Here is a 27,224-nt window from a genome sequence, read left to right as displayed (position 1 = left end):
GATTGTTCTGCCTGTAAGCAGCCGCTTTCAAGCATTATGAGCCAACCCGTCGTTGAAATAGACTAATTAACATATACTCGGCGTCACATAAATAACATACTGTTAAAATTTGAACAAAAATATTTTCCACGACTTTATTGTCTTAAAAGACTTGCTCATTCGTTTAGCCAAACGGCTTCTTCCTAAACATTGAATCGTTAAATTCCGGTAAGATTTTAATTCTCGGTCCCAATATTTACATTGTCAAAAGTCGGCCATGTTCACAGTGATCAGGTTGCTAGGAGATGTTGTTTACGTTTAAATGGTTTATCCAAAAACCGAAGAACCCAGAATGCATTTCGGCGTTAGTTCGGATATCTCGGTTTTATTTTATACGAACAACGTACAATACCGAGAAGTTGATCAAGCAGACGATTGTCACCGGAGTTCGACGTGAACTTACGAACTTCGTTTGTAAACAAATCGTCCCGTAGAAACCAACATGGCGGATATTAGTATGGAATTTTCCCGTAAGGATTTGTTACGCACGATTTATGCCAATAAGCGACTTGTTGGTACTAATACGTCATGCATATATGCAAACTATCTTCAGATTAAATAAAAGAGAGACAACTCTAGCGGTAAGTCCCGACGGTTTAAAAAGTAGAGCTTCAGTTCGAAAATGTGCTGTATGTGACGTCCAACTTTCGTTTCTCTTTTGTTTACGAACGCTCAAATGATTTTTTTATAGATTCAAGATTAAGTGACACAGTGGGTTATACGATTAAAATATACGGTGTTTCTTTCAATTATGCGCTTTTTTATAAGCGTGCACATTCGTATATTATCCACTGTATCGCAGTGAATGCTTTAAGTTTGTAATACAAGTGTGCATGATGCTGCACATTTCGTTGACTATATCACTGATACGAGTTGTTTAGGAGAAGCATTTACATGCATGGTTCATAATTTTATGGATGTTTTGATGTAACTATTATGATCATGTGGGTAATATTCACATACAAATGAAACACTGAGAAAATAAGTTTACTAAAAGGGGGTGCCGTGAGATATTCAAGCTTGTAAACAACGTTTCATGTTGCTATCAATGTAGAGTAGAAGTTTTTTTTAAGTTTTAAATTATCAAATTATCATTCGTAATTAAATGGCTGCATTGTTTGCCAGATCCGACTTAAAATATAGTTTACTTTATGTAAACAAAACTGTTTGCTATTTATAGGTTACTAGTATGTATGTCACTTCCTTCTGCTGTTAAACAAGGATGTTTTATCATAGCAAACAAAAATGAATGGAAAATGTCAAGCTTGTCCGAGTTTGTATGGAGTTCGGATTTGCCACAGATGCCATATAAAACTTTGTATAGGATGCCAGCGATCACATGTCTCGGATAACAAGAACCATATATTTGAATTTCCATTGTATGTGTGTCATTTTAAGTGTGAACAGCATAACAAATCATATTTCACATCATATTGTACTGAATGCTGTATCTTAATTTGTGATGAATGCCATGACGATACACACAGAGGTCATAAAGTTGAATCTTTACTTGCTGCTAAAAAAAAAGCTGAAAATCGAATCAGAAACGATGAGAATATTATCCAAGAAAGATTGCATGCGGTTCGCGCAGTTATACAGAAAGTTGAAGATTATAAAAGAGATTTCGAAGTTCAAGTACGGAATATAATGTCGGAAATAGACAGTATTACAGGAGTAAATGGTTTAGTTTATAACCTGCATAGAGACGCCATGGACGAACTCTTCGAATTGCAAGCAGGCACCCAACCAGCAATAGAACACGTTTCTCGAGAACTTGATCGATTGAATGATGTAGAGACTTTGCTTATTCAAATACAAAGAGTGGTTAACGACATCAAGCAACGACAATTGAATACACATACATACGCCAATTATGGCGATGCTTTGTTATTAGACAAGTTGTGTCAATATGGAAAGTACATGACAGACATGGTCACAATTCCAGATGTAAAACAGCCAATACTTTCAGACCTTAAGATAACATACATCAAACCTACGGCTTCTGAAGTAAAAGGTCTTATGTTCAGGATTATGATTGGGTAACCATCTTTACGTTATTTAGGATGCGAATTAGTAAATGATAATAACATGTTCGTTTTTGTGTGTAAGGTCCATGTCTTAGAATTTTATGCTAAATGAAAAAAAAAAAGAACTCGATCTCAAACAATACACACTAGTTGACTGTCTCGTGTAAAATCAAGACAGAGAGCTGTTCGGAGAAAACAAAATTACCTAAACCTCGGTAAATAATTTGATGAATTGAAAAAATTCTAAGATACGTGTAGTATTTTCACTTACAATGAAAAACAGTTTATTTGTTCTGAGGTTTCTAGTTAATATTACGCTACCGTTGTGGACTATAGTACGTGTTAAAAGAATTGTGTTTGATTTTTGCGAAAAATATAAAATCAAATATGAATATAAATTTGAAAATATGTTGTTTCAAATGATGAATAAATCTCCAGTCTTTAGAATTTGTAGTGCAGTGAGAGAGGAAGTACTGAAGTTGTTCACGAAAAAAATGTCAATGGATAAAATTTTGTCATTTTGACTAAATATACATAATATATGCATGTATCATCGGGAAGTTTAGGGTAGGTCGTTTTGTTTTGGTGGGTTTTCTTGTGTATTTTGTCAATTTCTTTTAGTTAAATCTTTTTCTTTAATTATTTGTATTTAGACCTTTACGGCGCGTCCATGTGGTACTGAACTTAGCATTCTATTCATGGTTCATTTTCTAATATCTTGCATTAATTTAGTTTTCATCGATTTATATCTCCAATCTTGAAATTTATTTTGTTAGTCTGTTTAGTAAATGAATATTTTATACGACCGCAAAAATTTTCGTGTCATAACATAAATATCAATCGGTCGACTTTTATGAAATTTTACAGTAAGGTTTCAAACAACAAAAGAAAGTTTGTTATTGATTGTTGGGATTATGAACCCAACTGTTTGAAATGAGGGTCAAAACATAGGTTGAAAACGAGCTTTTCGTAGAATTTAGATCTATTAGTTCAGAAAAGACATACGAATGTGAATGAAATGCTTCCACAATAATACTTTACCATAAAAGTCAGACAGGGGTTGATTTTAGGGTTTACACTTGGAACATTTAGGAATAAGGGCTCAAAAATGACCATAAACAAGCATTTTCCTAATGTCCAGACAATAACTAAACTATAAGTTATTCTATCATTTTTTTTTTAAATTGTACCACAAGGTGTCATATGACCAATGTATGAAGTGGAATAATTTTTATTTTTTTGGGTTATGACGTGAACTAATAGCAAATGAGGGCTAAAAGAGTGACAGAAAACAAGCCTTTCCTTTCTGTTCAGGCGATAGCTTGAGTAAGTGCTCGAGTTAAAGTGACTAGTGCACTTGTAAATTGTATAACAAGGTGCCATACCCCAAAATGAGACTGTGATTGATTTTAAGATTCAAAAAGGGACCAGAAGCAAGCATTTTTTTCCTGATTTCTTGATTATATCAACTTATGTAATTTAGAAGATGCATGGAAACCGCCTTAATGAATTTGTATAATATAAAAATTGGATGATTTTGCAAGTTTGTCATCACTAGATACATGTAATATAACTTCATTTTGGCAATTTGTTTTATAACAATATTAGATGTAGTGATAATTCAAATTTTGATAACCCTTGTTGATTTCATCTGTTACGATCATGTTGCAATGCTGTCTATCTCTACTGATATGTTCGCGGTCATTTTTAGTGATGACGTAACAAGACTAAAATTGTAAAAAAAAATAATTTAATTCAGGGTATTTGACAATCAGAACTACTCGGCCATTTCCGCTACACTAAAAAAATAACCTCGGATGCAAAAGGGATTATTTCTTATTGAAACATATGCCGGAATTGTAATCATATGCGACTCAAAGTAGTTCTATCCACTATGTGGTGCAAAACACATTTTGTTAGATATCACTAGAAATAAAGTACAATAACTCTGTCAAGAATTTTGGCGCAAAGCTAGGAGCTAGGAAAATATCAAAGAATGAAGTCTTCAAAGTCGCTAATCATCAAATATTCACTGTCACTGATTTTGGCAAATCTTAATTCCTTTCAACATCAGAAATGATACAAATGCGATATGCTCTAAAATCGAGTGAATTTCGCTAAAATCTTGGTTCCTTGATATGATTGCGTACGCTTTCGTAATCGTGATGACCGAATGTTTTCAATCATCCGGAACAAGACTAAACAACTGGCAATGGCTATATATAGATATCGTGTTCCTGATAATATGTATGACCTTTATATAGTCATTGTAACGAACGCCTATGTTTGAATCGTAAACTGGGTAATATTAAATAAATGCAATGGTAACTGATCATTTTATCTTTTAATATACACTTCCCGTTCAAATACAAGCAAAAAGAATAATAAGAAGATAATAAGAATAAAAAATATAAAATAAAAAAAAAACGCATTAATATGTTTATGATATGTTAAAAAAGAGGTACGTAACTGTAACTGGAAAGACTGAGGAGTTCCGATCGGGTATTTAATTCAATTGCTCACAAATTCTTTACAAATTCAACAGCGTCGTGAGAAAATATTACGTGTCGATTCAACGGGAAAGTCCGAAAATAACAATCGCAGGATTGCAAGACGGATCAAAATAGCAAACTCTAAAAATGAATCAAATGTTCAAATCACTCCTTTAATATTCATTTCGTTTCTCCTTTTTTAATGAATGAACGAGTGTTAAATAAGTGATTAAGTATAATTAGTTATGATAGTAAAGGTTGTTAAATGTACAAAAAAGTCATGTAGAAATTACATATTTTCTGAAACTAAATAATTGTTGGGATGCTTGCAGGGAAAACATCACCCAGTTTCACAGTGGAATGAACCACGCGACAGTTGTACCAACTACAGATCCGAGAAGCGTCCAACCAAGCCTGATGCAAGAAAAAGAAGATAGTGTTAACAAGTAAATTTATAGACTAGTTGTTGTTTGTAAAGATTTAATTGAACAACTGTGTAGTTAGAATAAAGGCTGAATGGAACTACATGTAATTAATACTAATCTTTACTTTGAAAGTAATTTATTTTACTAATACATGTATGAAGGTGTAATCTGTGAGAGGACGAAGTTGAATATACATATATAGATATAATTTTTTTAATATCTTCTAGTCGCTTTTCCCCCAATCTAATTAAAAACCGATCTCGCAGCTCCCGGTTTTCTGTTATGTCGCTTTTGAGAAAACAGAAAACCAGGAGATGCGAGGTCGGTTTTTAATTAGATTGCTTTTTTCCCATCTTGTCACTTTTTCAAGATATCTTGATGGTTCTCGTGAGTTCTTGACACTTCATTTCGCTAATCAATAGTAAGGCCGGTACAATTTATTACTTAGTGTTCGTACTTCGGACTTTCTGGCTAAATTTAAAGCCAGAGAGGCCTATTGTTATGGCATGTCAGAAAAGAAACGAAAAAATGTATTTGAATTGAAATACTTATTAAAGACCATATAATAAACGCTTAAATTTATCGAAGAAACGAAAATACCGAACTTTTTGCATAGGGAGCTCCAAAATACATGACTTCCTGTTAGACTGAAATCATGCTCTCAGTACTTCCTAGCTATAACTTTATTTCGCATTAAATATCGTTATGAAGGCTTCGTCCTCTATCAGCATTAATGTATCATTATCATGTATCACACAAGGGTAACAGGTACGTGTAACATATGCACATACAACTTTGTAACGAATTTTACTGTCTTATTTTTTTCTCGTAAAATCAAATACTGAAATAGGCACAAAAGTACCAAGTATATTTTTTTAGGATTCTGAAAGAAGCAACGCGTATTATGCATGAAAATATCAAAGCCTTAAGGTTGGGTTGTGAGAAAGGTTCGGAACGAATTCATCTACAGCAACTACCTATTTGGGTTGAAAACAAAGATATTGAGGAAACAGTTACTGATCAACAAAAACATGTTCTGGAAATATTTCAGATGTACAGATTGCAAAATAAAAAAATGTACGTATATTTCAGGACGTTCGATACATCATACTCCATTCAGAATGCATTTTAAAGTTCCAAAACCAGAGAAAGATTTGTTTTTAATTTTTGGGGTCATGGCTCGAATAATGGACCAAAGAGGGTCCGAAACAAACATTTCATAGAATTAAACTGATTAAGTAGTGAATTGAAAGCATATTGATGTTTACATTATTTCTTCCTGATATTTAATATCTTTTAGATTATATTGTGATGGTGTGATGGTTTTGTTTTGTTTTTGTTTTGTTTGTTTTTGTTTTTGTTTTTGTTTTTGGAGGGGGTAGCTTTAGACCGCTAAGGAATGAGGAGTTAAAAAGGAACCAGTCACAAGCATTTTTCTTAAGTCAGGACAGTAAGATGTATAAGTAATTGGATCTCTTTAAAGTCTGCAATTTTTGGGGTTGTAACTTGACTGATATTGCCAAGTATTTTATTATTTTTTGAATTGTTATCTCATTACATTACATATCTACTTACTTTAATTCATTCTTCCTAGTAAAACACAAGTAGGGGTCTTTTATGAGAAAAAAAACTCAAATCGAATTTTGTATCGTGGATGATACATGTAATGTGATATGTAGTTGTGAAAGATTTGGTTGCCATGGTGGCAATCTAACAAGACATTCTACATCATTAAAGAGAAAGTTTTAAAGTGAAGTTGTTAATTTCTGTACTCCAGCAATGCTAGAGGTTGTCTGGTAAGCTATTGTTCTACTTGGTTGGGGTATGGGGGAACGGAATTCAAACCTCTTACGTTGTATAAGTAGACTTTCTGATACATGAGCAAATGTTAAAATTACAATCAATGTTCATGCATATTTTTTATCTTTTATACACTCTACTACTACAACTACATTTATAACATAAAAAAGCCGTTTCTTTAAATTTTGATGTACCGTGATAGAATGTGAGCTGGTCTGTGATTAACAACATATTTAATGTACCAAGTTTGAGCATCTTTTATACATTATAAAAAAGTATTTTTAACTTACATGTACTATTGAGTGCTACATGTCGTAAATTTTGTCGTGAAAAGGAGACATATTATTTGGAATAAAATAATAATAATTAGCATGGGACAGTTATTTAGCCCCAAACTACAAAGATGCATAAGGTAAATGATATGTTTTTACGTGGTTGTCCTTTCGTGCATCTGTTCTTTTTTTTTTTGTCAGCGTAACTTCTCTGAAATCACTGTTTCAAATTTCACAAAACTTGAATACATGTATGTAGTAAAGACACAAAATGTACATGTAGTTAATATGCATATTATTAAGAAATGTTGTTCCTCACATGTTATGTCCCACACGAACTTGGTTTCCAGGTGAACGTGACTCAAGTGTCTTGTCATCGCAACCCCTCTAAAACTACTAAACAAAATATCAGGAAAGTTGGTAGTTTATCTGTGGACACAATGTGTAGTTGTGCATATAACCGGTAATTAAATTGTGATGTGTCCATTTTTATTTGAGTAAGCTTCTTTGAACTTGTTTCCAGAAGTATCTTGTTACCTCAACTCCTCTGAAAAAAAAAACTGAATAGAACTTCCTAAAACCTGGTATTTGATAAGGACTCAATACGAAATTGTGCAGATTACCCAGAAATTGCTATCCCGTAATTGTTGGGGAGTAATGCCCCTTTGAACTTTGTTTGCAGAAGTACACGACTGAAGTCACTTGTCGTCACTTCTCTCAAGAAGTTTAAATAGAATTTCACAATGCTTAGTATATACTATTAGTAAGGACGAAAAATGCAGTAGTTCATACTACAGGCAAATTTTAATTCCACACATTTTGTGAGAGTTATGTCTCTTTGAACATGATTTCCTAATTGTAGTAGCAAATTGTATTTATTTTGTTTATATTCATAAAAATCTTAAACCGTTCTAATACTTAATACTTTCAACTAGCTCAGTCGTCAGTATAGATTCATGGGGTATGTGAGGATGATCACTTAGTTCTTTCTTTTACAAATATATAACGATGTCAATTGTGGATTCATATGGAGGTGTCCAGGGTTCGGAATCCGTGTCCTTTAATTTAATAAATTTTTGTTAATTTAGTACAGAATTTGGGCAAAAACATCCTTTTTTATGAAACGCCTTGCATAATCTTTGGATCCTCCTCTTGACGTTCGATATGTTTTCACAATTTATGCAACTTAAGCTGTTAATAATGTATACAATAGAATGGAGACAGAGGAGCGCCTTACACGGGCCAGAGAATCATTACGTCGACAAGAAAAAGAAAGGTAAACTCAATTTAACAATATCAAATGTAAAGTTTATCAATAATTGATCTACTAAGTATTCTTTCTGGTTAAATAAATCCAGAATTATTGATATACTTCTAATGATTATCTATTAATAGTGATTCAACTCGTATATTTCTATTTGTTATACATTTATCTGATGTAAGATTATCATTGTTTATATCATTTTTTGATAAGCATCAACGGTATTCTCTAATTCAGTTTAATGTCATTCACTAGATTTTTATAAGCAGTTCAATATGTTTTAGATCATCGGAAACCTATCTCAACTCATCCCGACAGAGAGAACTTGAACACATTAGTAAAGCAACTTCAGATCTTGAGAGAAGGTAAAATAAAAATGAACTGTTTTAAATTACAATAAGTTCATCTTCGCTTTCCTAGCTAAGCCTGATTATAACTATTCCTGATCGTTACTTTCATTTTACGTCTTGTTAACAGTACTTGACCTACATAGTGTACTTTGGTGTCAAGGCATTTTAAACAAATCAATACAGAGCTTTTTTTAATAACCGCTCTAGTATCGGGATTAATTAATCTTTTGAGATGCTTTTAGTCTTGAAATGTGTCGACAAAACCACGATGCAGCTTGCGAAGAACTGGAAAGAAGTAGGAAAGAAACTGAGCAGTGGCGAACGAATACTGACGAGTTAACGAACAGGTGTGTATAATGTTCTCTTCTCAAATTGTCTCTATCCGTTTCAAGAACGTAGCAGAAAGAAGAAATAAAAATTTAAACACATTTAAACATTGTATGAATGAACTTGGTTCAGTATATGCAAACTGGCTCTTCATTGAATTTTATTGAAAAGGCTAAAAATTCTGAAGTTCATGGCATATTCTTAATAGGATAAGTTTCCAATAGCCTAAGGGATCTATTATTGATTCACATTGTAATACATTATCAAGACATGGTCTAAGGTGTGAAAATATAATTGAGAGTAAAGTGGTGAGACTAAAATAAAGGCCATAGAAGCATCAAAATTAGAACAAAGGCATCACTCATCCAACATATTAGATACATTTCGCAGGAATTTCATATATTAACAATATGTATGTCATAATTGTTTAGTGGTCATGATTTCACGTGAATAAAACCTGAAATGATATAATAGTGAATTTACGTTTAATTCAAATTTGGTGCCTATGTACGAAAAGAGTTAGAAATTGTACTTTTTGTCATAATCACACGATATTAGGGTCATAAAATGTCCATCATCTCTTATAAGGTGATGGACATTTCATGACCCTAATGCAAAATTTACTTAGATAAGTAGTTTATTGACAATACGTCTCTATCTTTCAAGGCTAATATAAATTGTTTTTCATTGTAATCGATGGGAAAATATCTGTATAAGCCTTGTCAGACTTTTTGTTAAGTTCTAGTTCTATAATTAATTTTTGTTTTCATGATAAAGATTAAAGGCTATCGAGCTAGAAATCCAACAAAACAATGCAGAGCTTTATAGCCAAAGACGAGAAAACGAAGCTTTGAAAAAAAGGTAAGGAAAAAACAAGACAAAATGAAATGAAACAATCATGGATAAAGAAAATAATCATTCGTGGTAAAATCGAAACAGAAAATAATAAAAAATAAAAGTAAATGTACGTATACATGGGTGTCTTTAACTTAATCAAAATAGACATTCTATCAAGCAGTAGCAAAACAAGAAAAAAGTACCTTACTACTTAGTGTATACACATTAGATTGACCTTACATTTTGAAAAGATGCATTTAATAATTCTATTATCGTTAATCAATTTGAATAGTGCCATATAGTTTGAGTATTGAATGAAATATAAAAAATGCAGCTATTTTGTGCACCTTGGGCTTAAAAAATAAATATTTGTAGATTGTGCAATGTTAATGAGAGTGGAAGTTTAAAACAAGAACTAGAGGCGATGAAAACATTAAATGAGAAGGTAGAGGAAAGGTATGAATGTTTTTTTTTTATCACTTGACCGAATGCAATGTAAGCTATTTCCACCACCGTCGTCCGTCCTCTTTAACAGTTTTTTAAACTCTTCTCCTCTGACACTACTTGACCACTTAGAACGAAACTTGGTATGAATGTTCCGTTGGGTATCTTGTATAGAATTGATGTGGTGATTTTTGATCCGTTGAAAAACATGGCTGCTGTCACTAAAAATAGTAAATAGAAGTTTTTGGCGTATATCTCCAAAACCGTTAGGTTTATTCAAATTCTTTCAATTGCCGAAATGATCCTTATTATATGGCCTACAATGTCTGCGGGGGATTTAAGTTCTCGGACAACTTAGAGTTATTGTCCTTGTAAAGTGAAAAAATGTCTTTATCAACCAATATCTTGAAAACTATGATAGATAGAACACTTTCAATTGCTGAAATGAATGATTCTTATGATAAGGTCTGGCAGGGAAAAAGTATTCAGCGTGATGATATCTATTTGAAGTACAATTTACGTTTTAATCCCTGAAACCATGTTTAAGTTACTGGCCTTTTTGGACATTTTTAATGTTTTTTTTTCCTTCAAAGATCTCCTCCTCTGATAATACTTGACCAATTGGAACCAAATTTGGTATGAATGTTTCTTAGGGTCTTCTGCTAAGAACTTTGTTTGCGAAAAAAAACATAGCGGCTGTTTCGAAAAAAAAAATAGAACAAAGGAGTTAAACAGAAGTTTTTCGCACACATGTATTTCTCCTGAACCGTTACGGTTAGCAAAATTTTGACCTAATAAAAATGTTCAGCAAAATTTTTCTTTTCTGAAACTACCCATCCGATTGGAACCAAGCTTTGTATGAATGTTTCTTAGGGTATTCTGCATAGATCTGATGTGGGCAATTTTGATCCGTCGAAAAACATGCCTTGGCCGCTGTAACTAAAAATATAACAAAAGGGTCAGTCAGAAGTTTTTCTCATATATTTCCAAACTTGTTAGGTTTAGCCAAATTCTTTCATTTGCCGAAATGATTCTTATTTTAAGGCCGAAAATAGTCTACAGGGTATCAAATTCCTTGTTAAATTTATTGCCCTTGAAAGGTGCATATGACGGCTTTTTAACAGTTTTCAGCCAATATCTTGAAAACTATGATGGATAGAAAGAAACTTTCAGTTGCTGAAATGATCCTTATGATAAAGCTTACAAATTCTGCATTTGGATCAAAGTTGTCTGACGACTCCTTGTTAGATTTATTGCCCTTGAAAGGCGAAAAATGATTTTTAGCAGTTTTCAGCCAATATCTTGTAAACAATGATAGATAGAAAGAAAGTTTCAATTGATAAAATGATCCTAATAATAAGTCCTACCAGCCATCTTAGAGTCAAAATTGTCGCATTGTCGGACAATTCCTAGTTAAGGCTATTGCCCTTGAAAGGCAAAAAATTAAACAGATGAGCGATTCAGGTTCCTGGGCGCAATAAGTACATGATTACTTATTTTATTTTATTTGTTGGACACAAGGAAAGTAAACATAAAGTAATAATAAACACAGATTAAAAATGTCTGAAAAAGCCTGCACACGTAAGTAGTAAAACACCGAATCAAGAATTATCTCATTTTCTCCCCTCATTTTCTTTCGCAGTATTTCATATCTCTCTTAAGTTCGTGCAATATAAGGTATCTTATAGAGTCGGTTACTAGATTTTCCCGAGGTGAGAATTCCATATACAGCAGTGGATTGCCACTTTTCGGATGGCTTTTATACATTCCCTATTAAGGGGGCGGTATAAAGTGATCATAATATTCTATGTTCTGTAATTATTTTGCTTTCTCTTCTACTCCTAAGACCCTGGTTTGGTATTTTATGAAATATTTCAGGCAATACAAGAAGACTTAATGCTACTAGAGTTCTCTAGCTATTTTCATTTTTGTTCAGAATGCATTTGCGGTTTCCAGCTATGAAATTTGCAATGACCTCAGATGGATACAAACACAGCGTTCATTTCGTACACGGAACTTTTGTTATAACGCTTGAAATTAAAACAAAAATTAAACCCGAATGAAATTGTCATTATGTAGTAATGTATTTTAAACTGAATGAATGTGGATGTTGAATAAGCGTAACGTGGAATTTGCCATTAAGTCAGATGGTTGATAGAGGGTACTCATCTGGATCTGCAATTTCTCATTACTTCTTATAAAACTTTTTAAGAATACTAATTACAAAATAATATTGCGAGAAAACTATAAATGCTTATTCTGCTCCACTGTTATTTTGAGGAAAAATGTGAAGGTTTGTAATCTGAAAATAGAAATCGAACAGACTGAAGAATTTTAATTCTCTCTAAGTTGATAAATATTGGTGTCTAGAAATATCAGAGGCCCGTCCGATCCTAGGAAAAAAGTGGTAGTACTCCCTACAAAAATTACATCTCTTCGAAAAAGGCTTGAGCAGCAGCAAAACTGAAGAGGAAGGTCGGATATGATCGTTAAGATATTGAAGATCAGGCCGGGTTTAAATGATCTTGTTAAAAGGTAGCTGAGATTCGTCTCTTAGTTTAGGGGATTTGGGATGACGGGGTAAATCTGTAAGTCTTGTTAGCTCTGAAATAAAAAAAAAGTTCAGGCAGTCCATGTAGTCATGACAAAATTTAAAAATAAAATAAAATAAAGAATAAAAAAAAATTAAAATCCGAAGATCAAGGGATTAAAAATTAGAAGATTGGTGACTTTCTACAAACTTAATGATACTTTTGAGGTAGATAACTTTTATACCCAGGACATCTTGGGGGAAAAGCTTTGTGTATAAATATGTAGGAGGTGGACAACGCGTAAAACGTTATAAAATTTTCATATATAGCAAAGACACGATATCGTCAATATATGAAAAGGCCCTGATAAAAAAAACCCAACAAAACGATGATCCAAGTTATGAAAAAGTTGAGGGGCATATACAAAATATCGGTCTCAGGCTCAAAGGGTACCACAGGATCAAAATCAACCTGTGTAGTTGAATAAAATGAAGACCGGTAGCAAATTGTCACAAATACCTGTTGATAATAAGTTGAAGTTCTACAACTCTCTTAAGTATTACTCATGCAGCCCATTTTGCAATCAGTTCCTGGATCTGTTCACCCATCTCTTCGAGGGTTTCTGTGAGATTGGTGGCTACGATGAAAGTTCGAAATAATGAAAGTACATGCACAGTATGTATTTCTCTTTTTTCTAATAATCTCCTTCTGCAACACCACATTGATTTAAGTCCATTCGATCCCGGTTTTTAAGGTACCAAGATACTATCTTTTCTAGTGCGACTTTATGGAAGGTTTTTATATCGAATAGACAGCGGTGAGGTATATCAGCTGCACCTTTCGGACGTAATGAAAAAAACTGGAGATAGACACTAGCTTGAACGAGAGCAGTGCTACTGCTGGATTGGAAACATGGTCCGATATAAAAACACAAACATGAGATTTATATGAGTTAAATGTACTGGAACAGTTTTAAGGTACGGAATATCTATCCACAAAGAGTGCTGAATGGCGAACACAAGGCAGTCAAGTTTGGGTTGCCAGAGCAAATAGAGTGCTAAATGGTCTTTTTGTTCTGTATGCCGACTTTGGATGTTTCACAGAGAAAACCGAAACTGAACCATAAAACCGTTTTTACGTAATGCTGTAGAAAATCTAACCGAATCCAAGGAATCACTGTTATGTGCTAATTACAAAACCGCGCATCACAACAAGTTAAACCTTACATGCAAGTGCGAAAAGCAGACGTCCACACCGATTCTTAGATCGATATATAAGAAAATAGGGAAGAACCACCTGGGGTACAGTTCCGAGCCACTATCTGTGGTAGGCGTGTCAAGATTGAGCTCGAGGCTCTGACGTTCTGAAAGGGATTATACACCTTGATAAGGCAAATCATTAACATAATCTTTTGGCTACGACTTAACATTGATGAAGTAGCAAAGTCAAAGGAACGCAAAATATAACCTGCTGCAACGTCCACTGGTTCACTGTTAATTATGCTTGAGCGGTCTTGAGAACAAGGTATTGAAGTCAAAGTTGGCATTGCGTCACTCGAGTTCGCCAACATACAATCTTCCAGCCCTTGCAGTATTTTTTTCAGGTAGTTAAGTGGATATATCTCCATAACTTCACGGATCGCTTCGAGAAATTAAAGAAAATATTGTTACCACTCGGGGAATAATTCTACAACATTCAATTGGGAGTGAGTGAACTAATTGCAGTGAACACGCACAACGACTGTGGAAGTGTAAGAGCATCATGAACATGAGCTGAGCTGTTCCACGCCCCGTATCTGAAGATGCATGCGTTTACACTGTGCGACGTGTTCAAGAATGTTATAGATGTCTGCTTCATGAACTAGCAACTTCATCATGCATGGTTTCACTCAATACCGGGTCTTGCATGCTTTCTCTTTCGTATAAACAATTTACGCAGTCACTGTTAACTAAGATAACATATTTACCGATTATAAATGTATAAAAACGTAATATTGCTGACTAAAAAAATACAAAAACAAAAACAAACACAAAAAAAAAAACGTACAAAGAAAACGGTCACAGTGCTAAAGTTATAAGTGCAGGTCGACTTAAAAGTTAAAAAAATCATGTAAGAGCTGTTTCATAAATTTTCCCCGTCGATATGCTTTTTTTTAATTAAAATTTTGGAAAAGGAATAACAAAATATAACTAAGCTCTACTTTAAAAGACAGCATTTTATGAGAAAAAGTCAACAATAATACTTGATTTCCCCTTTGTAATACTATGATTGATAATTTAATTTTACAACTGTAAATTACTCTGTATAAGGACACATTTGTTGCACTTTATTCAGATTAAGGACAAGCCAAGAGGAGACTTATAAAGTAAAGGCAGATCTAGACAAAAAGAAGAAGGAAAATGAAGATTTGAAAAACAGGTATAATGGTAAACAACTTGGTACAACTTATTCCCAGTAAATTACTACAATTATCATTTTTTTAAAATTCACATTTCGGTGTCGTGGTGTTCTTCATGGTTACTGGCTTGATAACTTAAAAAAAATGATGTTAAGACTTGAACAATTAGAACCATTTGATAGTAATCAGTTTTAGGGATATTATTATATTGGGGAAATACTGGATATATTCAATTCTATCCAGGTTCTATGAAAGATGTTGCACGAAAAACGAAATTCGTATTTCTAATAGGTATAGAGCACAATAATCCTTGATTGTTGATTAGGTGCTTACACATTGCACTTTCAAATGTAAAAGAATTCAGTTACGAAAATTTCAAATTATATTTGAAGGATGCATTCATGCCACTTTCAGAAAGGTAACAAAAAATTACAAAACCTTTCGGCGGCTGTTTCTAGTAACTTTACAAGTACAAGCTTTATAAAAATAGCTTGTTCATCGCTAACATATTTTATGGTAAGGTTTTTATACTCCCCAAAGTAGCAAATATGTTTGTTTGTTGGGGTTTAACGTCCGAGCAGCAATATTTCAGCTATATTCAGACGATGAACATGAAGTGGATGATAAAATGAACATGAAATGATGAATGGAAAAAAGGGTGGGACACAAGGAGAATGGGGTCGACAAATTTTGATTGCCACTGGAAATAGGGAGAGGTGGGTAGGGTCGGACAATTTAGCCTCCTGTGGCGGAGCCCTATGGTTCCTACTCCGGGAGAATACCACAGTAGGGTTCTTGAACGTGCGAGGAACGTGGCGTCTTTCCCAACACGGTGCACCACTATGGTTTGCGGTCAGGTTTTCCGTATTATAGCCTGACAACCCCGGCATGTAACACGCCAGGGGTACCCTATTCCACCACCTGGGGCACACATCCCAGTTCTGTGGGCAGAGCGCCCTAGCCCCCGGCTAGGGTTCTGAGCTCTATTTAGTCGCCTTTTACGACAAGCTTAGCGCTGCTGCAGGCCTATTCTTTTAACACCCGGACCTGCACGGGGCAGCAAATATCAGTTATATAGTGATAAGTGTTCCGTCTTTCCGTCCGTACATCCGTTACGCATACCCCTCTATTATCCGTCACTTCTTTACTGATAAACATTCATAGAGTGTTTATTAAATATCGGAAATGTCCATCTCATAGTATTATTTGCATCTTTGTAATGTAATTGTATTTCTATGTTATTGGAAAGTACAGGGTACTCCGTACTTCCGTTATGCTAAGAGGTACCTTTTCCTTATCCGTTACTCCTTCAATACGACATCATGGAATGTAATTAAACTTTCTTTGAATGCTCATTTTATATCTTCTATTTCAGATGTTTTATGTTGTTCCTTTTTTACCATTATATTTTTGTTTCGTAAATATATATGATATTCATCTATCAAAGCCAACTTCTCCTACACAACTAAATAAAAATCAATGTTACTTTCACGAAATGTTTATTGCAAATTTCCATTGTGCACCTCCTGGTATGATCCAAAAAATACCCGAAGGTCAAACAGTGCATGTTTTTTATGAGTGTTAATGCTACATCATTATTAAAAGACCCCGATGTAGCAAAAAACATTGTATACTGTACATGGCAAAAATGTTGTCGTACCAGCGCATAAAGCATTGTTTTTGTCTGCAAAGCCTAGTACATCCAATGTTTATTATCAGAGGTTGACGCAAACATTAAAAGTAAAAAATTCCTATACTGCTACCACACTCTCCAATGGAGAGGTAGTAGAAAATCATAAATATATGCTATCCTCTTTTGGTTTCTCTGCCAAAGACGATGATTGTTATCTACCGTCTATGTACTGGATTCGTGTTCTTCACAAGAATCCATACAAACAACGCTATATAGCTGGATCGACAAATTTTACCACCAAGCCTCTTTCAAAACTTTTAACTTCTATACTCACAGCTGTCAAAGTGGGTCTCCAGTCCTACCACGACACTTGTTACTCCCGTAGTGGTAGTATCAACATCCCTTCTGCACCTGCGTATTGAGTTTTCATACGTTATGATAGAGTTGATGTAACTATACTGACTTTTTGTACCGGCTTAGGTTATGTTGTTATTAGATTGAAGTCATCACTTTAGAACTTAAGAAGTTTTATGGTCGTTGATCGTTACGGTGTATCCATCTGCACCATGAGAACTGATTCGTTCAATGTGTTCATAGTTCTCCTGTCCTCTTTCGTCTTCCCTGGACTTGACCTTTTTATGAGCATCTCGGTGGGTGTTTCTAGAAAAAGGATGTTTAGCCTACCGATGTACTTGGTTCATGCTCCCAGTTTTTACTGGTGTCCGAGTTACTCATTCACTTTTATTACTTTATTACGAGAATAGGTATGGCGTATATGTCAAGGAGACAACAGCCCAATCGGAATTAAAAAGTCAGCCCAAAGACACGCTTTGTATGAATTATTTTGGTTATTTTATGTTCTTTGTTGTTTGTTACCGTTTTCTGGTCTTTATCCCTTGATTACATCCTTTTGATTCCCGGTTTTCCTTGATTACTCTTTCAAATTGAGTAGCGGTGTATCAATTTAGTGATAATTGCTCACAGTTTATTTTTAGGTTCTGTTCCTGTTAAGAAAAATAACTATCTTGTACTTGCGTAGGTTTTTATCTTTGTCCTTTTTTGTTCATTGGAAGTCGTCCATATTCTTGTTTTACTTGTTTTTCCTTTAATTAAAATCAAAGATAGTATTGTAAAACTAAACGAAGAATGTCCTTAGAAGTATTACTGTTTTTACGTACATGTAAAGGAAGTTGTTGATGATGATGATGATTATCAGTATTGTACTTAGACAGGTCAATTAATTTGAAGAGCAGTTAACGTTTTCTTATACTAACTTTGCGATTCTTGTTTATAAATATCGCTGTGCATGTACCTAAATAATTCTATCCTAAATATAAATTTACATGCTTCGTTTGGGCAGCCAATGGAACCAAGATTCGAATGATAATCGAACGAGTATAATTCAAGGACAAAGGATAGATAGGGATATTAGACACACACAGCAAAGAACATAAAAAAGAAATGTATAAAACAATAGTAAATGAGCAACTCTGACTCTAATAAAACTCGGAATATACATGTAGACTAGATGCACTTGTAGGGTAAAGGTCCTCTGCTTTTCTAGAAACATCCACCGAGTTGCTCATAACAGTCATGTCCTGGGTAAAAGTTGAAATCACATATTTACTAAGACTTGCTTAAACTGCCAGAATTGAGTACTACCCCTTCTGTTCTACTAAAAGCAACAGAGATATACTTATGTCACGTCATGGGTAGATATTTTGTATAAAATCTCCGAAACTAGGATTAGGTTTAAAGACAACAGGTTTATACAGCGGAAACTGAGATCCAAGATGTTCCTCCTTTTGAATAAGATCAGCTATAAAGTCAGCCTTATACGCGTGAAGAATAAGGTCAGCGGGTAGTGGATCACAACTAATTCCAATTGGATGCCTACTATCTGTAGAATAATTGACTCGTCCAACATATTTGAAAAATATGTTGTCGATAAAATATCCCTGCACTTTAACCCCATCTTCTTCACTATATTTGCATGTAGACGATGCTTTGGAATCGCTTTCATATTATTCTTAGTTATCACGTTTATCCGTATGAAACATTTGAAATATTTTGCATTTCGTATTAATTCCAACTTAACTGGAATTTTGTTCACTAATAATTCCTTTGATTTTTGGGACGGTATTAATTTATTAATTTGTTCTATCAAGTTCAAAATCAAATCCTGATCCTGACATTTTCAATATATCTTTTAATAATGTGCCTTGTTTTATGGGGATTTTATTTTATTTTACTTTCTTAATCTAATTTGTCTTCCATTTCCGCATTACTCACTTCATTAAAATCAATATATTTTGTTAAATGGAAAGATATCACCCAAGTGTTAATTGAATCGTCCAATTTACCACCTTTGGTCAATACGGAGAACTCGAGTTCGACGTCAAAAATAGGCAATATTTTAAATGAGTTTTTCTGTTCTATAACTGATATTTCTGATTCCAACAAGACTCCTCCTGATAGTAACTGAAATTAAAGATATTGGGAAAGCAGAAGCTTGTGATTGTAGACGTCATCATATGCTAAAAAATACTGCAAATACAGTCTGTCAGCCTTTATGCGTAGTCTTCAATCATTCATTAAGAAATCTTAGCTACCCATCACGTTTGGAATATACTAATGTCGTCACCTTTTTCAAAAAAAGGTGAGAAATCAAACCCATCAAGCTATAAAAGATCTTTTTCTATGTTGAATTGCGTAGGTAATGTCATGGAAAGAGTAATATTCATATCACTTAATATTGTTATCCCTGGCATAAATTCAGAGGTGAAGAAGGTAATTTTAAAACTTTAAAACCACCATAGGCACCTTGGTGTCTATTTTTCTTATGATTATAAATGGAATGAACATATCGACCATGTATTAAGACATGTGTCGCAAGAAATATCCATGTTGAAATTCTTTGATTGATACATATGTATATATTTAATTAACTTTATATGTGTATATTTTTGTTGATGCATGTTCACTGAATGTATGCTATATTTGTTATGTTCATTATGGAGAAGACAACATAAGTTGGTAAAACTTTTGTCTGATCCATTTTCTACTTTTCAAATTTTGCAATAAAATAGGCCCGTGCGGGTCCGGGGGTCAAAAGATTAGACCCGCAACAGCGCTAAGCTTGTCTTAATAGATGACTAAATGGTGCTCAGAACCCTAGCCGGGGACTAGTGCGCTCTACCCACAGAGCAACTGGTTTGTGTGCCCCAACTGGAGTAATGGGGTACCCATTGACGTGTTACATGCTAGGGTTGTCAGGCTGTAATACAGAAAACCTGACCGCAAACCATAGTGGTGCACCGTATTGGGAAAGATACCATGTTCCTCGCCGTGGTATTCGATAGGAGTAGGAACCTTTGCGCTCTGCCACAAAAGGCTAAATTGCCCGACCCTACACATCCCTCCGTTTTTCTAGTAGCAATCAAAATTTGTCGTCCCTATCATCCTTGTGTCCCATCCCATTTTTCATATCATCATCATCATTTCATGTTCATTTTTTCATCCATTTCATGTTCATTGCCTGAATATAGCTGAAATATTGCTGCTAGGGCGTTAATTATATAATAGTTGTCGATAAACTGGTCAATATCGTGATATCTAGACTGTCCTACAGGCAGTCTAAATATCACGATATTGACCAGTTTGTCAACAACTTTTATGTTTATTTCATTGAGGAACCATTTCCTCGATTTTTTTTTTCAAAAAGCCATGCAAATCGTGTTTCTGCATATTTACATTGACAAATACCTGATCACGAATGCGTTTTAATAAGGAGATGTAACTCTTAATTCGCAACCGGGCATTACCATGATGTGATACTGCCCGCAGGCATTATCATATTATAATATTGACTGGTTTAACTTTTTACTGCAGGTTAATTTATACCACGTGTAAAGGTTTCATCCTTGAAATAATTGATTTTTTACTGATATGAAATAAACCCCAATAATCAATCAATCATGCAATAAAATATGTTTAAACTGATCTGACCAGAGCCAATATTAGATATTTAAATACTGACATGAGGTTAAAATTTTACTGCGGCTATGACTGATGTCTGATGTTTTAAAACTTTGAAATAATTTATATTTTCATCATATACCTTCTCCGAATTTCGATTAATGCTCCCACGGTACGTCATACCCTTATTTTTTGTAAGTAGTAAACCTGAGGTATAAGATATCTATAACAGTATCAATTCTGAAAAAAATTGCCGAAATAAATTAATACATAATCAATATAAATTGTATAATTGCATAAATAATATCTTTATATAATTTTTTTTAATTATTACTTTATAATCGTGTATTGTAAACTACCAACAATACACGATGATAAAAAAAAATCATTTTACTAATCGAAAACTAGTGAACATGTGCCACCATCGTGTGAACCAAAGTTATTAGAAGTTTATTTCTTTTATTTTTGTTTCCAATCGTTATTATTATTATGATATTTTTTTTGGCTTTTATAGTCAGGTTTCTTGAATATCTACTTTTGTATTTGATCAAGGTTGAGCCAGTTAGCAGGGGCTAAGCTAATGTCAGGCAATGCAAGCATAGCTGATTTAGGAGACAAATTTAGACCTACTAGGATAGCTGAGATGTTTTCAGAAATGTATGATAACGAGTGGACAGATGCAGTTGACAACCTCAGTAATCGACAACGGTCAGAAGACTTAGTTGCAAATTACCTTTTCGTTACACTTCAGGTAACACTCCTTGGGAACTTCGTTTTTAGAGTGCATCTAAACAATTTACAGAGAAATTGGTCTTTAAGAGTAATTAAGGGAACCGACGTTTTAGCGGTAATCAAAAGAATGCAATCCGGGGACAAAAAACAGATATGAAAAACAGACATACACAACAAAGTAACTAAAATCATACATACAAAGTAACAAAAACAAATGAGCAACTCGGATTCGACTTAAAACTGGGAGCATGGACCAGGTGCAGTGGTAAGATAAGCGTCCTCTGTTTTTTTCTAGAAACACCCGCCGAGTTGCTCATAAAAAGTCATAAAAAGTCCGCTGTAGACGTTTGTAAAAGAAAAATATAGTTAGTTAAATTTCTCAATTCATCGCAATATCTTACGTCTAAATGAACAGAATTAGCTTGAATCAAAATGCGCTTCAAAAACAAATATTACATTGGCAAGTGACTCGTGACAGATCGATGCACGTGAACCGATCTTGCATTGCACAGTATCTGATATACATGTATCATCAAATGATATTTCCAATACGTCATGGTTTATAGTCAAAATAAAAAAAAAAAACCAGGATATCTGGCATAGACAAATGGCACAAACTTTTTATTACCATCTATTTGTGTTCGTCGTCGACTATCATCGTTAACAAGTCTTTACATATCTTCTCCTCTGAAAATGCTTTGGTTTGGATTACATTTTAGACATCAAGATCTTTGAGATATCTAATTTACAAGTTGTGCCAATTATGCATACCAAGTGAAAAACATAATCGTTGTTGTTTTAAGACCACAAAGGTCAAGTAACATATTTCTACATATAACTAAAAAATTATGAGATTTACCGGGAAATAAATGTAACCTTCCGTTTTCGGCTTTAAGAGCTCTACACAAATCTCCAATTTGTAGGTGATGTACGAACTTTGTGTGCGAGTTATAGCTCTTATAGTGTCAAAAATGAAGATTTTATGGATATTTGCTCAAAACTTTAAAACCTAAATTCTAATGGGAACAAATTGTGCTCCTCTACTTGCTGACCTATTCCTTCACTCTTATGAGGCTGACTTTATAGCTGATCTAATCCGAAAGAAAGAATATCATTTAGCTAGATCCTTTAATCTCAGTTTCCGCTATAGATGACGTATTATCTTTAAACAATCCTAATTTGGGGGGTTTGATACATCGCATCTACCCCAAAGAACTTGAGATAAAGGATACTACGGATACTGTGAAGTCGGCCTCATATCTTGACCTATACTTAGAAATCGATGGTAAAGGAAAACTATTGACCAAACTTTACGACAAACGTGATGACTTTTCATTCAAAATTGTCAACTTTCCTTTCATCTGTGGCAACATCCCTTCAGCACCTGCGTATGGAATGTTCATATCACAACTCATACGTTATGCCAGAGCTTGCCGAGACTTCGCAAACTTTTTAAATCGCGCTAGAGCTCTAACAAATAGGCTTCTGGAGCAGGTGTTATGTTGCTACACGATTGAAGTCATCACTACAATAGTTGTATGGCCGTCATCATGAACTCGTGGATCGTTACGGTGTATCAATCTGCACCATGAAAACTGGTATGTTCAACGTGTCATAGTTTTCCTTTCCTCTTTCGTCTAAACGGACTTAACTTTTTATGAGCAACTCAGCGGGTGTTTCTAGAAAAGTAGATGACGCTTACCCTACCGGTGCACCTGGTCCATGCTCCCAGTTTTTACTGGAGTCCTAGTTGCTCATTTACTTTTATTACTTTGTATGTATGATTTTATTTACTTTATGTTCTTTGTTGTGTGTGTCTGTTTTCCATGCCTGGTCTTTGTCCCTGGATTACATTCTTTTGATTACCACTATAACCTTGGTTCCATTGATTACTGTTTGATAGAAATAATTTTTCATTGTTGAAATGACCCTTTTAACAAGGTATACAAAAAGTCCCAAGAGAGCAGATTGTATGACGTCTCTTTTTGAGACTTACTGCCCTTTGAAGATAGACTCTGACAAATTTTCAATCAGTAGCGTTAGCAACGTAACATCATAATGACATTTGTGGATTCATAGTTTGAGCAAAATCAGTAGGACAACCGGAAGCGCCTGTGTACTAGGAAAATATCTGATCACAGGGGGCGGGGGTAGCTGTGGAATCCATTAAGGCGGCGTTTTTTTTAAGAAACTTTGAAACCCACTTTTTTCCGTATTTCCAATCTAATACGGCTCAGATTAAAAAAATCGTTTTTATCTCTGTTACAGTCACAGACTGAACAGAACATTTTGTTGTGACGGCACAAACGTTATATTGTTTTAAAGTGGCCGGAATAGCTTGGAATAAAAACGTTATTCTTGCTTTCTACATCAATTTTGCTTTTATATTTATGTTTTAGTGTAAAGGGCAATAACAGTGTACTAATTTGACAAAAAATTTGATATACAAACAGGTGAAAATTTCCTCACAGCCTCGCATTTTCCTGCGGTTCTAAGCCTCATCCGTATGCCAGTTTTATGTCAAGTCAATGCACAATTATTGTGTATTGATACCAATAAGTTAGGTTACTTGCTTGAATATCTAATAACTTATGGTTAGCTCAGACTGTATTGAAAATAATCAGCAAACTAGATGGCTTCCCGAAACCCGGAAAAACTAACGAGTGAAACATTTACGACTTTCCTCAGGTAGATGTCACAGTACATGCACTTAAAGATTTAGTCGAAAAATGATTTAGTTAAAAGCCTGATTAATTAAAAAAAAAGACAATAAATACGTATGTATTACATTGTAGGCTTGCTATAAAGCATGCAGTCAACTTGCATTTGAACAAATGGAAGAATTAGTAAAAGCACTATTTTATAAAATGCCACATGATCAGGTACGTGCATTTTAGGTAAATTGGTGATGCAAGACAATTACACCATATATAACATATAATTGATGCAGAAACTGTAACATATCCCTAGTTGCATCGATACATTTGTATTTAGAGCAATATATGATATAATGTTATTACCTGATACTCTACTGGATACTACTAGTACTTGTATTGTTTTGAATATTGAAGCAGACTACAACATTCATTTCTTTTTCACATAAACAAGATCGAAACACAAAAAACTTTCAAGAGTCATGATGTCCTTTACTCCTTTAGATAAATACCTATGTGCAATGTCACATGGCAGAGATGAAGCAATTGCTCGATGCACGGAAAGGGGTTGCTGTGGATATAGCAATAGAAGCTGTAAAGGTATATAATTATTAAGGGATAATTATAGATAATTTGTTCTGTATCATATACATGTACACGTAATTGTGTTTATCGTGACATTATCTGACAAAAATGTTGATGTTTGCTGTACTTCTTTGCCACGAGAAGGGAGAATACGTGTAAAATGTAGAACTCTGACGCACGTATGTTACCGCTGTAAAATATAATGCCTGACTGTTCATAATCCATGCATTGTATAGGTGTCACATACAACAAAATAATCAATGCAAAATACATGTGTGCTCCTACTTCTGAAGATATGCCAATGTTTGGAGCAGTAGAAGTATTTTCATACATGTCGCAGCCATTTGGACTGAATATGGCGATTTTTTTACATTGCACTATTATAGGAGAAGTATGGGTTTTTGTTTTCGTTTGCTTTCATCGAAGTAAAGACAAAACATAATATTTTTTTTCAGGAAATATCACAATCCAAAACTTTCATGTATGAGTTCCGTCGCTACGGCAATTTTGATGAAGGTCTTGTTAATCAGATTACTCGGCATCAATATTTCGCTAAGTGTACTACAGTCTGTTGGTTGATGGTTGTACAAGATCCTCCAATGGTCTTTGATGAGGAAATTCCAAAGGGAACGCCGCTTGATAAAGATGTGTACAGACCGTATACAAAGAGTGGGACCAAAGTACTCTTTAGTGTTTGGCCTGCCATGTTTTTACAACAAGGTGGTTCTTTGCTTGTGAAAGGTGTTGCGCAGTGCACTAACTAAAACGATACATGCAGATATTTTGGTATATTCTATTATATAGTGTAGGTTTGCACAGTTGGTAGTACTGTTGTCAACCAAGTATTTGGTTTTTTTTTCAAATGTACTTTTACTAGAAGATTCTCTTTGTTGAAAAATAGATGAAAAAACCTAGCTACTTGATTATATTCATAACTTCGTAGGAGATGGAGATTTAAAAATATTTATTCGCCTTCAAATACATGTATAAAGAAATTCAATTTTTTTTTTCAATATCAAAACCGTCCTATTTATGTATTCGCTGTACCCGGTAAATTTGAAAAAAAACCACCAACCATGCAAATGCAAAAATGTATTGCAAATGCATGTATGTTGTACACGTGTTTCTAGAAGTAACCTCTCACCAGCAGCAGTAAAACCATAAATGTAGGCAGTTTGTGTATTTTTTTCTTGTGAATACTCTTACCTACATGTACAATAATTTCAACAACTCATAACTGAAGGAGAATCGATATGTTTTGTGTGCCTGAAAAAAAGTTACATGATATTAAGTTAAAATGAAAGTTACTCTTCCTAAGTTAGGTACTTAATATCCAAATCCCTTTCTTAGAAGTAATAATTGACCCTATTACGTATGTCCGGAATCTTTGGAATCTCAAATGCTATTCGTTTGTAGAATCCCTGTTTGATTTTTTTTTCAACCGAAAGATAGCAAATTGAAATTATTTCCTCGGTGATGATTACACATAAGAGGCGGATTCATTGTTTTGCGATTTGCAGGTGGTTTACATTAGGTTACTGTTAAATGTAGCACTTTTAAAATGTTTAAGTTTTTGTCTCCGTTTTGTCTGCATTACGTTGGTTTTCCCTGTATTTTTAACAATACATGATTTTCATTTTTTATTGAGTGTCATTGAAATAAATTTATTAGAGAGTTATAATAGATACAAAGTAGTAAGGTATTCAGTGTTTTTATAGCATATATTTTAGTATTGTATACTACATTACATTTGCCATCTGAGAATTTACTGTAAAGGTCAAAAAGCATTTTGTAAGTCGTAGAGTTAAAAACCAAGAAATTCTATCACAATATAAATCAATAAAACAGAAACCAAAACAATGTGTTTAAAGCGATTACTGCACAGAAAGGTTTCGGGAAGAAGGTATTTTGTTTTAGAAATTGGTTCAATTTATAGTACAAAAGTGACCTTGCCTAGAGCTCATTGTCAAATTATCAAACAACTGACCTTTTAAACAATTAATGGAATGGTCTTAAAACAGTCTCCTAAAGATATTAAATGAAGAGAAAGCGTGATTTCAGTGGTTAAATGAGATACTCTCTTTCCGGTTTGATAAATTAAATTGGGTCTTGATAATTGTTTCTTCTTTCAGTTCCAATAGGTTTTAAAAGGCTATCATCCAATCCCCACTTTCAATCTCGTTGTTTTATTATTTTAACACTGCTACAAAAAATATAGATAACCAAGACCATAAACACCTATGTATTAAGCTAAAGTTATTGGTAATATCTGACTGAAAAAAAACTTTTAAGATGGCAACTTAGTGGTTCATAATATACAGCTAAATGAATATTTCTTTGTGTTATTTATTAATTATTGTATATCTGTGATAAAACTTGTGGTGTGTTTTTTCTTTAGGTTTTAGTTAATAAATGGTTTGCTTTACTGAGTTGTTCCTG

At 34.0% G+C, this 27,224-nt stretch overlaps 1 protein-coding gene across 1 annotated transcript; it reads left to right on the top strand.

Moving 5' to 3' along the window:
- The first annotated feature begins 444 nt into the window (after window positions 1-444).
- On the top strand, window positions 445-27,210 carry LOC148604103 (uncharacterized). Its single transcript, XM_088547745.1, has 14 exons — window positions 445-620; window positions 1,220-2,078; window positions 4,891-5,004; window positions 5,863-6,060; window positions 8,269-8,331; window positions 8,601-8,681; window positions 8,909-9,013; window positions 9,771-9,854; window positions 10,206-10,286; window positions 15,140-15,223; window positions 21,367-21,565; window positions 24,342-24,428; window positions 24,705-24,800; window positions 25,241-27,210. The coding sequence occupies exons 2-14, from the start codon at window positions 1,285-1,287 to the stop codon at window positions 25,547-25,549; spliced, it is 2,295 nt and encodes a 764-aa protein (XP_088403871.1). The 5' UTR covers window positions 445-620; window positions 1,220-1,284; the 3' UTR covers window positions 25,550-27,210.
- The last annotated feature ends 14 nt before the right edge of the window (window positions 27,211-27,224 follow it).

This window comes from Perna viridis, chromosome 10 (genome assembly GCF_037379345.1).
Source record: "Perna viridis isolate PV_CMFRI_1.1 ecotype Kerala chromosome 10, ASM3737934v1, whole genome shotgun sequence".
NCBI classification, from domain to species: domain Eukaryota; kingdom Metazoa; phylum Mollusca; class Bivalvia; order Mytilida; family Mytilidae; genus Perna; species Perna viridis.
The sequence above is the reverse complement of the archived record's forward strand: the minus strand, read 5'-3'. Positions and strand labels throughout refer to the sequence as shown.